The sequence below is a fragment of the Capricornis sumatraensis genome, chromosome 18, assembly GCF_032405125.1.
Source record: "Capricornis sumatraensis isolate serow.1 chromosome 18, serow.2, whole genome shotgun sequence".
Lineage (NCBI taxonomy): Eukaryota > Metazoa > Chordata > Mammalia > Artiodactyla > Bovidae > Capricornis > Capricornis sumatraensis.
The window spans coordinates 77,669,607-77,685,425 of record NC_091086.1 but is presented as its reverse complement, the minus strand read 5'-3'; the positions used below and the strand labels follow the sequence as shown (position 1 = coordinate 77,685,425).

The 15,819-nt window shown below is 57.2% G+C and overlaps 1 protein-coding gene across 1 annotated transcript in view; it reads left to right on the top strand.

The window, feature by feature from the left end:
• Positions 1-15,819, top strand: part of CEP72 (centrosomal protein 72) — a 41,226-nt gene that overhangs the window by 22,633 nt on the left and 2,774 nt on the right. Inside the window, 6 exon segments of the mRNA XM_068990536.1 lie at positions 2,377-2,687; positions 4,475-4,613; positions 5,073-5,269; positions 12,144-12,270; positions 12,955-13,066; positions 14,060-14,199. Coding sequence (XP_068846637.1) covers positions 2,377-2,687; positions 4,475-4,613; positions 5,073-5,269; positions 12,144-12,270; positions 12,955-13,066; positions 14,060-14,199 — 1,026 coding nt within the window.

Sequence of the window (15,819 nt, the reverse complement as noted above, 5' to 3'; positions counted from 1 at the left end):
ATGCTGTGTAGGGCCACCCAAGACAGACGGGTCATGGTGGAGAGTTCTGACAAAACGTGGTCCACTGGAGAAGGGAATGGCAAGCCACTTAAGTGTTCTTGCCCTGAGAACCCCATGAACAGTATGAAAAGGCAAAAAGATAGGTAAACTCCCCAGGTTGGTAGGTGTCCAATATGCTACTGGAGATCAGTGGAGAAATAACTCCAGAAAGAAGGAAGGGATGGAGCCAAAGCAACACCACCACCCAGCTGTGGACGTGACTGGTGACAGAAGCAAGGTCCGATGCTGTAAAGAGCAATATTGCACAGGAACCTGGAATGTCAGGTCCATGAATCAAGGCAAATTGGAAGTGGTCAAACAGGAGATGGCAAGAGGGAACGTCGACATTCTAAGAATCAGCGAACTAAAATGGACTGGGATGGGTGAATTTAACTCAGATGACCGTTATATATACTGCTGTGGGCAGGAATCCCTCAGAAGAAATGGAGTAGCCATCATGGTCAACAAAAGAGTCCGAAATGCAGTACTTGGATGCAATCTCAAAAACGACAGAATGATCTCTGTTCGTCTCCAAGGCAAACCATTCAATATCCTGGTAATCCAAGTCTATGCCCTGACCAGTAACACTGAAGAAGCTGAAGTTGAGCAGTTCTATAAAGACCTACAAGACCTCCTAGAACTAACACCCCAAAAGATGTGCAATCTATAACCCCTTTTTGTTATAGGGGACTGGAATGCAAAAGTAGGAAGTCAAGAAATATCTGGAGTAACAGGTAAATTTGGCCTTGGAATGCGGAATGAAGCAGGGCAAAGGCTAATAGAGTTTTGCCAAGAGAACACATAGCAAACACCCTCTTCCAACAGCAGAAGAGAAGTCTCTACACATGGACATCACCAGATGGTCAACACCGAAATCAGATTGCAGCCAAAGATGGAGAAGTTCTATACAGTCAGCAAAAACAAGACTGGGAGCTGACTGTGGCTCAGATCATGAACTCCTTATTGCCACAATCAGACTTAAATTGAATAAAGTAGGGAAAACCACTAGACCATTCAGGTATGACCCATAAAGAAGGCTGAGTGCCAAAGAATTGATGCCTTTGAATGATGTTGCTGGAGAAGACCCTGGAGAGTCCCTTGGACTGCATGGAGATCAAACCAGTCCATCCTAAAGGAAATCAACCCTCAATATTAATTGGAAGAACTGATGCTGAAGCTGAAGCTCCAGTACTTTGGCCACATGATGATGTGAAGAACTGACTCATTGGAGATGACCCTGATGCTGGGAATATTGAAGACGCAAGGAGAAGGGGGCAGCAGACGATGAGGTGGTTAGATAGCCTCACTGACGCAATGGGCATGAATTTGCGCAATGTCTGGGAGATTGCTCTGGAGGACAGAAGAACCTGGCATGCTGCGATCCTTTGGGTCACAAAGAGTCAGACACAACTTTGCAACTGAACAACACAAAGACGAGGGAAACTAAACAAGTTAATTGAGAGTGGTGTTTGCATGAACGTGGAAAAGGCATCAGAAACCTCCCGAGTGAGAGCAAACCTGGTCCCTTCCTGAGTTTCATCCAGGTGAGCTTGTGGGGACCTTGGAGGCAGCACGGGTCGTGGCGGTGCCTGCCTAGCGCCCGTGGCCCGCAGTCACGGCCTCTCGCTTCATGTGCTTTGTGTTGTGAGATCTCACGCATGTCCCTTCACACGGATTCACGTGGGGGTGCATGTGTGTGTGTTCTGATCCAGGTCCATCCAGCACACGTGGAGTATCTTAATGTCACGTCTCAGATGCTTGTGAGCAGGAACACGTTCTCAGTTTCCATAGTCTGTCCTGGAGCTTTGAAGTGTTCAGACTGTACTTCTGTGGGGTCACCCTCAGTCCCAGGCGGCTTGCTCTGCTGGCTCCTGATGGCCAGACACGCTGGGGTGTAGTGGGGTGTAGTGGGGTGTATTGGGGCGTGGGCTCGTGCAGAAGCCCCAGGCTGCTGCAGGTCAGGGGGAAGTGGGGCCGTGTCACATAGTGGGCCGAGCAGCATGGAGAGTGACTGGTGTGCCTTTGGGTTGTGGAAGGCGGGGGCTGGGTCCCTCTGAGTGTGAGTGAGACCAGTCCCAGCAAGGGGGTGGTGGTGGCCCGCTGACACTGGTCAGGTGGACTTGGTGACGGACGTGGAGCCGGGGGGCCTTGATGTCCAGGTGGTCTCTGACCCAGGCAGCCAGAGAGCAGTGGCCCGTCCACTCACAGAGCCGGCTGGCCCAGTCTGTTATACAGAGCTTTGGCAGGAAGACGCAGTGGTTGGCCAGCTTGCCACTTGCCGGTTACTTTCCCATGTCTGTGCGCACACAGCTGCAGCTGGTCCCTGAGCCCTGGGAGCCGATGGCGAGGGCTCTGCCTGCGTCTCTGTTACAGACTCCACGGAGGCCGAGGACTCGGGCGCTGCTCCTCAGAAGCCCAGTGTGTGGGCACAAAAGATGTTAAACCCCTTACCTGCTCCTGAGAAGTACAGGAAGCGGAGGATGCCTGGCGGGAGGTTCCAGGTGCCTGCAGACGAGGCCTGTCTCAGCTCTCTGGAGGGGAGCCTGAGTGTGAGCCGGAGGAGCGGTTCGGAGGGCTGGGGCCAGGCCGCCTCTTCTCTCTCGGCCACCCCAGGGCCCGAGCAGCCAAGACCACCCAGCGCCAGCGAGGTGAGCAGGGGTGAGGGTGCTCGCCGAGCCCCCAGGGTGGATGCGGCCCTCACATGCACGTCTCCGTAGTGTGGTCACCGCTGCCATTAGAAAATGCCCTTCTGGGCTGCCTTCTGGGGCGGGGTGCCTTGAGGTGTCGTCTTGGGCCTCCCGCCCACACGGCCTGGGCCCGCGGTTGGTGCTCCCCCGGGGCTGTCGTGAACGCAGTCCCAGCTGTGTGTGCTGTGCCTCCCCTGGTTCAGGAGAGGAGGTTCTCCCCAGACTGTCCCACAGTGGTCGTAGACTGTGCCTCGCTGCCAGTTATGGCCGAGTTGGAGACTGAGACGTTCTCAAAGGTTTGGGGCTCGAGTGAAGACCAGCGTGCGGACATAGGGCAGCAGGCAGCCCTGCCACAGCGCCCCACGTGGGCAGAGGAGGGGAGAGCACCCCAGCTGAGAGGGCCTGGGGGCGCTGAGCCCCTGTGGTTGGTCCTGAATGGAGACCAGCAGAACCAGGGACGCTGCGCTCGTAGGCGCTGGGCGGTTCGTGGCTGCCACAGGCCACGGGCCGGGGTCTCTGCTCCCACGGCTGGTCTGGCTGCATCTTCCGTCTCTCACTGGACTGAGGGAAGGAGTGAAAATGGAGATTCGCTTGAGTCAGGACTGTGCTGGGGCTTTCCTGTCCCCGAATGGAGCCACCCCGATGGACCCCACTCACCGTGGGGTTGGGACTTTGCACGAGGGGGTGCTGCCTGCAGCTCCCCTCCTTCCAGCACTGTGGCCCCAGGTGGTTGTCTTGGAGAGGGCTTGACCCTGGTTCCTCAAGTGGGAGGCAGAAGCCTGACCCCACTGGGCTCTGTTCCTGCGCCTGAGGCCGCGTCGGGGCAGCTTCTGACGGAAGTGTTGGTGCGGTGCTCCTGGGTGCTCTCACCCTCTGCTGCTTGTGGCCAGCTGGTGGCCTCAGTGTCCGCACGTCGACCAGCCCCAGGGGACGGCTGCCCCGGCCCGATGACCCCTCGTGGGCCCGTGCGTTCCCGAGCCCTGGGCTCCCGCGGGTGGGGAGTGGCGGGAGTGAGGGGCCTGGTGGCTCCTGCACCCCGTTCTGGGTCTGGCTGGCTGTCCCAAGATGCTCTTTGGGAGGAAACTTTTGCTTTGTCTAACAGTGAGGGCACCAGGCCTCATCCCAGCTCTGGCCCTGCTGGTATTGACTCGCTAAATCCCTGCTTCTCAGGAAATGTTCCCTGGACACTCAGAAAGTGAGCCGGCAGGTAGGAGCCAGCTCCCTTTCTGCAGTAATCCCTTAAAACTGATGAAATGATTTCTAAAGGGAAGAAAAGTGAGCTCTGATGGAAATGCCCGTGGCTGTGGGCCCAGCGTGGCTGGACCCGGGTGGGGCCACGAGGCTCTGCCCAGCAGCCAGTTGCTGCACCAGCCCAGCCAGCCCTCCCTCTGGTCCTGTGTGCACTGGTCTACTTCGGGCCACCGGGCTCCAGTGAGCGTTCGGGCCGAGACTGTCTCCTCCCCACCCCACAAGAGTGGCAGGGGCTGCTCAGGAGGGCCCAGCCTGACCAGCCCCTGACTGACACAGGCCACAACTCAGCCGTTCCTCTTGCTGAGGGATGGTTTCCCCGCCCCCCAGACATGGACAGGCATGCAGGGGCAGGGAGGCGAGTCCCACACACCATGCCTGCAGGTGTGTGCAGCGTGACCCTCCTCCGTGGCGTAGGCAGCAGACGAGACGGCAGTCTGACACTGCATCACACCCGCTGGGTTGGGCACGGGAGCCAAGGGGGGTTTGTCTCTGGGCAGGCGTGTCCCAAATTGCACTCCGCCGCGCTGCCCGGGAAGAAGGCCGCCCTGGAGGCGCTGGTTCTGGAAGCGCTCCTCGACCTGGTGGATAGGCACTGGAGTGGCCGCAGGTCCTTGCACAGCAGCGAAGCCTTCCTTGGTAAGTTGGCCCAGCGTGCCGCATGCCGGCGCCTGTGCCCACTGCTGGGCCTTTGTCCCCTGGCCTCGCTGGACCTGTCCCCGGCCTCACTGCCCTCTGGGCTGCGGGGGCATCCCGAGGGCCCTGCTCACGGTGTCTGGGTGCTCGGGAGGAGCAGACGAGGAGGCGCCAGTGGCCGGTGGCTGCTGCTGCCCGCCTGCTGGTGCCCAGGCCCCTGGAAGGCACCAGCAGCCAGCAACGCTGGCTCCTTCCTCTAGGTCCCTAGAGCTGTTGCTGTCTGCGGGTCATCCCCATCCACACCTGGGGGTAAACAGGCCTGACAAGGTCATTTCAATGGCATACATATCCCTTTTCTAGTCTTCGTACCTGTCAGTGTTTTTGAGGTATGCAGCCTGTATTTTTCAAAATGCATTGAACATGTTTTGTCTACACTTATTTTCTCAACATTCTCTCTTCTAGCTCAGGCGAGACACATTTTGTCGTCTGTTCAAGAGTTTACACCCACTCAGGACACTTCGACAACTCTGAATGAAGAAATTAGCTCCCTGACTCTGGAAAATAAGTCTTTGCATAGTCGCCTTGCTGAGCTGCAGCAGCAGTACGGCATGCAGATGACTGAGGTGGTGCTGGAACTCAGCGACACTCGGAAGGAGATGGTTTGTTCCATTTATTCTCAGTAGGGGCAAGAACAGTCTTGACATCACAGAATGAGCGTAGCTTCTCAACTCTGCTTCCCCTGACAGCTGTCAGGCACAACCCTGGGGCCCCTCCTGCCTTTGCAGAGCATAAGCCCCCCTTCCACCAGGCTTCCCCGTCCAGGACGCCAACTGCCCTGGAGGAGAGCGGCCTGGCGCTCGCTCCAGGACCCTCATGACAGTGGCTGCAGATGTCTGCGTTGCCGCCGGCCCAGCTCTGCCGGCCCCAGCAGCCTTGTTCTGCTCTGAGAGAGGTGGGAGGTGAGGCTGGGCTTGGGGGGCCTCTGCTCTCGGTGTCCCCTGGCCCAGGCTCCGAGACCACTGGGGAGGAGGTTCCAGGGACCTGCTGCTGTCCTGCCCGCCCCAGCCAGTGTGGCGCCGGGGGGGGGGGGGGTGTGTGTGGAGGTCCTGTGGGACCTGCGACAGCTCCACCACCAGGTGGCACCATTGGGCAGCCAGAGCCAGCGTGGTACGGACCTGGCAGTGGAGCTCAGCTCCGGCCGGACAGGCCCCCCTCGTCCCCTGTGACTTCACCATGAGACCATCATTCGTGGATGCCTGCACTGGGACAGGCCCCCCTCATCCCCTGTGACTTCATCATGAGACCATCATTCGTGAATGCCTGCGCTGAAGAGGAGAAAAGGTCTCAAAATAGCAAATAAACAACCTAACTTCACAACTCGAGGAGCTAGAGGAAGCTAAACCCAAAGGAAACGGAAGGAAACAATAAAGATCAGAGTAGAAATAAGGAGAGAGTAGAAAACAACAGGGAAAATTAGCAAAGCTGACTTGGATTTTGAAAAGACACAAAAAACTCTTAGGTAGACTAAGACAGAAGACTCAAAATCAGAATTGAAAGTGGATACATTACAATGAATGCCTCAGAAATGAGGTCAAGGAATGATTATTTACAAGCATTTTGGAGAACCTAGAAGAAATGGATAAATTCCATGAAACATACAACCTACTAAGGCTGTGTCAAGAAGAAATAAAGCCTAATAGGTCAATGACAGATAAGATGGAACAGTAACCAACTTCTTAAGAAGGACCAGATGGCTTCATGGCTGAATTCTACCAGATACTCAAAGAAAAATGAATACTTATTCTTCTCAAACTTTTCCAGAAAATAGAAGCAGGGAGCCTCCTTTCACACTGTTTCATGAAGCCAGCATTACCTGGACACCAAAGCAAAGACTCCACAAGAAGAGAAAGTACAGACTGCTATCCAAGACTCGGCAGAAGGCTGGCACCCCGGGCTGCACCCAACACTGTCCACAGCCTGCGGGGTTGCCCCCTGGGGAGCACGGCTGGCTTACCATACGCAGACACACCGTGTTAATGGATCTGAGACTCAGCAGAAGGCTGGCATCCCCAGTGCGGCAGCACAGCACGGAGGCTGTGCACACCCTGAGGGAGCCGTGCACACAGAGACATCAGCACATGGGGAGGGAGAAAATGCTGTCAGCCCGGTTCACGCAGGTGCAGCATCTGACCAAGGTCAGCATCCATTCGTGATTTTAAAAAAAGCTCAACAAAATAGGTGTGAAAGAAAATGCCTCAGCATGATAAAGGCTGTTTATGAGAAGCCCTTAGCCAGCCTCATGATCAGTGGAGAAAACTGAAAGTTTCTCCTCTAAGATCCAGTGCGAGGCAAGGATGTCCACTCGTAGCGTCGCTTCTGCTGGAAGCACAGTTGGCACTTGAGCAATGTGGGCTTGAACTGCGTGGACTCGTTTATAGGCACAGTTTTTGTTAGTGAGTGGTATGTGTGCTGGGCTCAGCCACTCAGCTGTGTCCCGACTCTCTGTGACCCCACGGACTGTAGCCTGCCAGGCTGCCCTGTCCAGGCAGGACTATTGGAGAGGGTGGCCACTTCTTCCGGGGCCTTCCCGGCCCAGGGGTAGTACTTGTGCCTCCTGCATCAGCAGGCAGATTCTTTACCACCGCACTACCTGCAAAGCCCAGTAGATACAGTAATGCTGTGCAGTTGGAAGTTGGTTGCATCTTTGGATACGGAACTGCAGATTTGGGAAGTTGACTATAAATTGACTATAAATTATTTGTGGATTTTCAGCCGCAAGGAGAGTTGGCACCCCTAGCCTCTCCACCCACCGTGTTCAGGGGTCAGGTATACTAGCAAGAGCAAGTGGACAAGAAAAGGAAATATAAGGCATCCAGATTGGAAAGGAAGAAGTAAAGTCACCTCTGCTTGTAAATGATGAAAACATTAAAGACAGCACGAGAGAAAATTAGAATAAATTCAGTGGAGTTGCCGGGTACAGAGCATAACAGAGATCATTCTTGTTTCTTGACACCAGTGACCACTCCAAAGCAATCCCATTCATAGTGTCAGAAAGAGTGAAGCAGTTATGGGCAAGCTTAAGCAGGAAGGCCAAAGACCTTAAGCCAAAGACTGCCACAGGTGCAGCGCAACCCTGTAAAACCCCATGGCTGTTCCCACAGCAGCAGGGCAAGCAGCTCTAAAGACTGTATGCTTCTGATCACTTGTGTGCTTCCTTTTCTAGTTCTACAAAGACCCCAAATCACCAAAGCAAGCTTGAGAAAGATCACTTTTCAGGCATCACACTTGCTAGTTTGAAATTATGTTACAAAGCTGTGGTAGTCACATAGCATGGTGCTGGCATGAAAGCAGGGACAGATTGCTGGAACAGAATTGAGGGCGAAGGAAACCCTCACGTAGACGCCACTGATCTTCGGCAGAACCACCAGGGACACGCCGTGGTGAAAGAGTGATCTCTGCGGTAAATGGTGTTGGGAGAACTTGGTGTCCACATGCAGAAGGTGAACCCGCACCCTTGTCTTAGCAGCACACACAAAATCCAACCCAGAACGGACTAAAGAGTTAAGTATAAGACTTGAAACTATAGAACTCCTGGAAGGGAGCTCCCTGGCAGTCCAGCAGCTAGGACTGCTTCCGCTGAGGGGTGTGGGTTCAGTCCCCAGCCGGGAACTACAATCCCACAAGCCACATGGTGTGGCCAAACAGACATGTGGAAAGGATGCTCAGCATCACTAATCGCCAGGGAAGTGCAAGTCAGAACCAGAGCGAGACACCACCGCACACCTGCAGAACGGCTTTCGCCAAAAGAGACAGCACGTGGAGGGTGTGGAGACGAGGGAGCCCTTGTGCTCCGTGGGTGGGAATGTAACTCGGTGCAGACACCGGAAAACGGTACAGGGATTCCTCAGAAAGTCAGCCCTGGAGCTGTGATGCTGTTCAGGCGCTCAGTCGTGCCCTGCGCTGTGACCCCATGGACCGCAGCACGCCAGGTTCCTGTCACTCACCGTCTCCCGGAGCTTGCTCAAACTCTGGTCCATCGAGTTGGTGATGCCATCCAGCCATCTCAGGCTCTGTCGTCCCCTTCTCCTCCTGCCCCCAGTCCTTCCCAGCATCAGGGTCCTTTCCAGTGAGTCAGCTCTTTGCAGCAGGTGGCCAAAGGATTGGAGTTTCAGCTTCAGCATCAGTCCTTCAGTGAATATTCAGGGTTCAGCTACCATGTGCTCTAGCAGTCCCGCTCCTGTGTGTTTATTCAAAGGAGGTGAAATCAGGATCTTATGCAGCGTATTCCGGAGAAGGCAGTGGCACCCCACTCCAGTGCTCTTGCCTCGCAAATCCCATGGACGGAGGAGCCTGGTGGGCTGCAGCCCACGGGGTCGCTGAGGTCATGAGACACGGCTGAGCGACTTCACTTTCACTTTCCACTTCCATGCATTGGAGAAGGAAATGGCAACCCACTCCAGTGTTCTTGCCTGGAGAACCCCAGGGATGGAGGAACCTGATGGGGCCGTCTATGGGGTCACACAGAGTCGGACACGGCTGAAGTGACTTAGCGGCAGCAGCAGCATACTCACAGTGGCCTAGGTTTGAGAGCCTGAGGCCTGTGATGGATACGTAGAGCAAGATGATGAGCGTATACAGTGGGGCGCTACTCAGCTTTGTCCTGTGCGCATGCTCAGCCATGTCTGACTCTGTGCAACCCCGTGGATGGTAACGTGCCAGGCTCCTCTGTCCTCGGAATTTTCCAGCTGAGAATACCAGAGTGGGTTGCCGTTTGCTACTCCAGTTATTCAGCTTTTGCTGTTCAGCCACTCAGTCGTGTCCGACTCTTCGCAACCCCGTGGGCTGCAGCACACCAGGCTTCCCTGTCCTTCCGCATCTCCTGGAGCTTGCTCAAACTCGTGTCCATTGAGTTGGTCATGTTGGATGGACCTTGAGGGCGTTGTCCAAGTGAAGTTAGTCAGACGTGGAAAGAAAAACCTCCATGATCTCATACCTGGGATCTGAGAGTTGAGTTTACAGAAGCAGAGGGTAGGCCGACGGTCACCCTCAGCGGGAGGTGGGGGACCTGTGGGCCCAGGCAGAGTGGCGGTTCTGTAGCGGTCAGTCCAGGGCTCTGAGCGTGGCTGGCAGTCCTGTTAGTCGGACCACGTTGACCCTGGAGCTCTCATCACCGAAACACGCTTCCTCTGTGCGGAGACGTGTGGGCTGGCTTGACTGGTCATAGCGTCACTGTGCACGTGCAGGTCACGTGATGTCATCGGGGTGCCTAGCCTGCATGCCGTAGGAAGGGAGACCCACCTGCGTTCAGTGCGAGCAGCTTTCGCCTCCGATAATCACGGTTCAGGGTAATGGTACGGGGACTGTTCAGAGTGTTCTGTCATTTCAGTTTTATTTATAGTTTATAACAGGGAAGCAGATTCGATTCGCATACTATAATTGCTGCTGCGGTCAGGCTCGGGTGTCGTCAGGGTGAGTGTGTGGGTGCTGGAGCTAGGCTGCCTGGCAGTGCGAGTCTGGTCACCCTGCGCCGTGTGGCTGGGCCCGCAGCTGTGCCCGCATGTGTGGGCGAGCTGCCATGGGGACCCGTGTGCCCGGCAGCAAGAGTCCTCTGGGCGCTGCCGTCCCGTGTGCGCCCTCCAGGCCCCTCTCTGCCTGTCCCCGCGTGCGGCGCTGTCGCCTGACCCCCACTGCTGTGTCACTCCCGTCCGGGCCCTGGTGTGCCGCCCTTCCCCCCCCGCCCCCCCCCCCCGCTTTCCCGTTGGTGCCCGCTCCTGCTTGCTGTCTCACTCCGCTTTGTCTGATGCCGCGTAGCCTGACGGTAGGGTTGTCTCAGTGCTTATTCTTAAGGTGGGTTCCTTCTAGGCAGCATACACTTGGGTCTTTTGTTTTTATTGAATTAACAACCTCTGCCTTTTCTTTGAAGTAGCATTTTTTTAAAATTCAGTTGATTTAAACTAAAAAACCAGAACAATTAACCCATTTCTCCCACCCTGTCCTCTGTCTCTGGCAATTACCAAGTTCTCTACATCCATGAGCTTCCCTTCTTTTGTTTGTTTGTCCTTGTAGATTTCATATATGAGTGAGATCATGTGGTATTTGTTTTCTTCATTGTGTTTATATACCACGTCTTTATCTATTCATCTGTTAATGGACACTTAGGTTGTTCCATATCTTGGGAATTGTGAGTAATGCTTCTGTGAAGATGGAGGTGTGCATATATTTTCAAATTAGTGTTTTTGTTCTCTTCACATGAATACCCAGAAGTGAAATTGCTTTATCTGGTAGCCCTGTTTTTAACTTTTTGAGGAATTTCCATACGATTTTACCTAGTGGCTGTACCAGCTTACATCCCCCCAGCAGCAGAGGAGGGCTCCCCTCCTCCGCACCCTCAGCAGCACTTGCTGTTGCTCGTCTTTCTGATGCCGGTCGTCCTGACAGGGGTGGGACACCTCACTGTGGCTTTGAGCTGCGTCTCCCTGGTGACCAGTGGTGCTGAGCATCTTGTCATCTTCCTGCTGGCCACCTCTATGCTTTGGAGAGATGTCTGTTCAGATCCTCTGCCCAGTTTTAAGTCATGTTTTTTCACTGTTGAGTTGTGTGAGTTCTTCATGTATCTTTTACGTTAACCTCTTATTAGATAAATGGTCTGCAGATATTTTTCTTCCAGTTCATCAGCTGGCTTTGCATTTTGTTGCTGGTTTCCTTGGCCATGCAGAAGCGTTTGGTTTCTGCCCGTGGTTGAGAGCGCGGGCTAGGGGGTGGCAGCAGGTGCCGAGCCTCTGTGTCAGCTTGTCTGCTGCAGCCCAGGAAGCTACCAGCTGGCCACACCTCAGACAACACATGCTTCCCCACGTGGCCTCCAGTCAGGGCCCAACGCGGCTGACTCGGGGTCTCCTGAAGTTGCCATCAGGCCGTAACTTGGGGCTGTGGTCACCTCCAAGGCTCAAGGGAGTGTGGGCCCTCCATTGAGGTCATGGGGGTGGATCCTCTGTGTGGGTCCTCTGCACTTACTCCAGGCAGGCCCAGGAGCCACCCCACGACAGCTGCCGACAAGTGTGTCCAGGCGGAAGGCCACCCTGAGGGTGCACGTTGTGGCTTCGGTGTGTCGTGTGTGCGGTGGGGTGGCCCGCTTAAAGGGGGCGCCTTCCAGGGCGAGAGCACCCTCTGCTCCGTCCCCTTGTTTGTAGAACAGGAGGGACAGCACCCATGAGGTTGCTGGAGGCAAGTGTCGGAGACGTCTGGTGCTCACTGTTTTATCAAGACAGAGAGGCCACACGGAGCCTTGCTTTAGAGGGCGCGTGAAGGCAGTGACATAGCACCGGCAGCCGCTGGGCGTCTGCACCAGCGGCTCCCGTGGCGTCCCTCTGGGCAGAGCGGCCTGGAAGCAGGACCACGGATCTGGAGGCTTGGGCGGATGAGCATGTGGCACCCCTTCCCCTTCCCCTGTGCATCCAGGCAAACGGACCTGGGTGCCAGCTTTGTACCAGTGCGGTGGGCAGAGTTTGACCTGTTTGCGTGCGTTATTCTGTCCAGGATTACCTGAGGCAGCATCTGGACAGATCTCTGGAGGAGAGCAGTAGCTTGAAGTCGCTTTTGTTCAGCATGAAGAAAGATGTGAGGACCGCTGACGCTCCGTCTGCGCTGAACCTGCAGATCTCCGGTGAGCTTGCGGCTCTCGCCGTGTGTGCGTCCCCGTGTCACTGGGCCCAGGCTGGTGGGAGCTGTGAGTGCGTGTGGGTAGGCATGCGCAGGGCCTGCCCGCTGACCCCAGGAGGCTGCAGGGCCCTCCCCGGCGCCCCTCGCTCATGGCCTCGTCCGCACCCAGGTCGATGCTGTTTCCTCTCTCCCCTCTCTCGGGCTCTGTTTTGCCAGTTTTATGGGCATGCCCTTGGGACTTGGGAGTTGGGGTGCGGCCTGCCCTGGGGTCGGTGAGGCATCGCAGGGTCCCCCGGGGGCTTCAGCCGGAGCACCTGCTCCCTTCTGGCCTCCCAGAGGCCCGCCGGGCAAACGCATCTCAGGTATGAGCACGACCCCCCGCCCGACCTTCACCCCAAGTATGTTGGCTCCGGGCTCTCCCTGAAGGCTAGCCCGTCCAGCAGATCCAGCCCTCTCTGCCCTCCTCTGCTCCTGGCACACGCGCCCCTCAGGGGCGTCCAGAGGGTGGGGTCCGGGGCTTTGTCCCCAGCAGGGCTGGCCCTGGGCCTGGGTGGGACGAGGGGGCCGCGCTGTCCACCCCAATGACCTCGCCCCACATTCCCCAGGCTCACTGACACCCTAGAATCATCTAGTCTCCCAGCACAGGAGTGAGTGATTTCCCTGAGCACGGCCACCCTTGTCCCGTCAGGACTCCAGGCGAGCGTGAAGCGGCTCTCGGGCGAGCTCGTGGAGCTCAAGCAGCACCTGGAGCATTACGACAAGATCCAGGAGCTCACGCAGATGCTGCAGGAGAGCCACAGGTGCCGCGGCCCCGCCCCCGAGCAGCGAGGCCCCGCCCCCGAGCAGCGAGGCCCCGCCCCGAGCAGCGAGGCCCCGCCCCCGAGCAGCGAGGCCCCGCCCCCGAGCAGCGAGGCCCCGCCTGCTGCAGCCTCCAGGGCGGGGGGTGGTGCCTGGTGGCCTACACGCGGCCCCTGGCGTGATTCTCGACTGTTCTCCGGGAAAGGGGAGATCCCACCTCACTCCCTGGCCCAGTTTTTGTGAAGAGACCTGTGGGGAGAGTGGGTGGGGTCTGTCTGCAGAGGGGATGCTGGCCAGGGGGCGGCCAGCGGGCGGCGCTCTCCCCCATCCTCTGCTCCCCTGCCCCTGCCCACTGTCCGGCCGAGGTCTCCACAGCTCCCCTGCGGCCAGTGGAGTCAGGCCATGACCCTGTGGGGGTGGAGGTCTCGGGCCCACCCAGCCCCTGACCCAGGGGGGAGGGCCAGGCAGGTCCCGGCCACAGGGCGCCACGGCCCGGAGTGGACAGGCGGGGCTGCAGTGCCTCCGGGAGCCGCGGGCAGCACTGGGCATCCAGCTGGCCCTCTGCCGTCCTGGCAGACAGGGTTTGTCCCTGCGGGCAGCTCTGCGGAGAACACAGCCCTGTGCCATTGGTTCCTCGTGGTGCCACGAAGGCCCTCAGTCAGCGCCGGGCCGGGGTTGGCAGTGTCCAGCCCCACCCTCCTCCCAAGACCCCTCCAGAGCTAAAGACGGCTCCAGTGACCCAGCATCAGGACTTCCAGTTTACTGTGTCCACATCAGAATTGTGTTTGAGCAGGAATTAGAACTGTCTCCGTCTTTAAGCCTTTTTTAGAAATGGAGCAGAGCTGTCAGTGCTAAGGGCCCTCCCTGCCCCTTGAGCTCACAGGCCAGTGGGGCACCCACCAGCCCCGGGCCGAAGAGACCCGCCGGAGGGGCGGGGGCAGCGGCAGGGGAGGCGGGGCCGCGGCTCCGGGCTGAGCGCTGCCCCCGCCCCGCAGCGCTCTGGTCAGCACCAACGAGCGCCTGCTGCAGGAGCTGGGCCAGGCGCGCGCGCGGCACCAGGCCGAGGTGGAGCAGCTGCACTGGAGCTACAAGGAGCTCAGGAAGACCCTGGCGCGGGCCCCCGGCAGCCCCCGGGGTGCGCGCCCGCCTCCCCGCCGCGCGCCCTGTGAGCCCCTCCGCGCTGTGTCTTCAGGGCCCGAGGCGCCCTAGAAAGACAGGTTCATCCTCGTTCTTCGCGTGTCAGTCAGATCTCTTACTTTTTCATCAGCTATCTTGAGGTAAAGAAGATGTTGCATTTTCCTGCCTAACATGCAAGAAAGCAGCTCTTTAGGACGATTGAAGAAAATAATTTACTGTGCACCAGGCAACCTTATTTAATAAACACGTTCTGGAAAGCGGCTCTCATTGTAACTGACCTTCACAGTGAACTCTGTTATGGAATAAGCTGTGCTCCACGGTTGATGAGCCGGAGCTGTCAGGCCCGAGACTGTTTGCAAGGAGCCCTCAGGGCTCTGAGCCTGTCGTCTGCAGAGCTGGCGTCCGCAGGGGAATGCCTGCTCGAGCGGCAGCTCTTGTTCGCAGGCATTTCTGAGAATTACGTCCTAACAGAGCACAGAGCTAGATTCTGAGTTTGGAAACGTATCTCGTGGGACTCTTGCTGTCTTTGGTGAAATGACGTGATCTGCTGAAAGGGCCTGTGGTAGATTTTGGGCCAGAGCTGCAAGTGGCGGTGGGGGCTGTGTGGGTCCCAGGCGGGGAGCATCGCCCACCTTCAGGTCGTGCTTCGTATTTGTAACTTCGCGGGGAAGTTGGGGGAGGGGGTCATCATCAGATTTTTTTTTTTATTTAAAGATTTTTGCATGAGTCCATTTTCAGCCTGTAGGAAATTATCACCACGCTGTTAGCTTGCTTCTGGTTTGGATTTTGTTGCACTTCTTGGAAACCTGAGTTTGTATTTTTCATCAAATGTGGGAAAGTTTCAGCCACTGTTTCCTGGCGTTTCTCACCTGGCCCAGCCTCCCGCCTGCCTTCCTGGGACTCCATGCTGCCCCCTCAAACTCCGGGTCCGACCCCCACTTCCCTGCACTCAGGCCTTCTCCTCCTCGGTTCTCAGCCTCTCCCGGTTCTCAGCCTCTCCCGTCCCGGCGCAGCTCACTGCCCATTCCGCCACCTGCCTGATGCGCTGTGGGCTTGTAGAGTGAATTTCTAATTTCAGAGATTATATATTTCTTAGTTCTAAAATTTCATTTGGTCTTCTTTTATAAAAAGGAAAGAAGCCTTTCTTGTAAAGGTTTTATTTCCCATATGTTCACGTTTCATGTGACTCATCAATCATATACTGAACAGCCTTACCTCAGGTCCCGGGAAACTGCGGTGCTGAGGCAGCTAACACGCCTCCCAGCGGGTCTTGGGGCCCTGCCGGCCCCGCTCCCACTGGCAGCTTCCCTAGCTCCCAGAGGGCCGCGCCCCGCCTCGCTCCCGCTCCCAGAGGCCGCACCCCTGTGCCCCGCCTCCCTCCCAGAGGCCACACCCCTGCGCCCACCTCCATCCCAGAGGCCGCACCCCTGCGCCCCGCCTCCCTCCCAGAGGCCGCACCCCTGTGCCCCGCCTCCCTCCCAGAGGCCGCACCCCTGCGCCCCGCCTCCCTCCCAGAGGCCACCCTGCGCCCGCTTCCCTCCCAGAGGCCGCACCCCTGTGCCCCGCCTCCCCCCCAGAGGCCGCACCCCTGCGCCCCGCCTCCCTCCCAGAGGCCGCA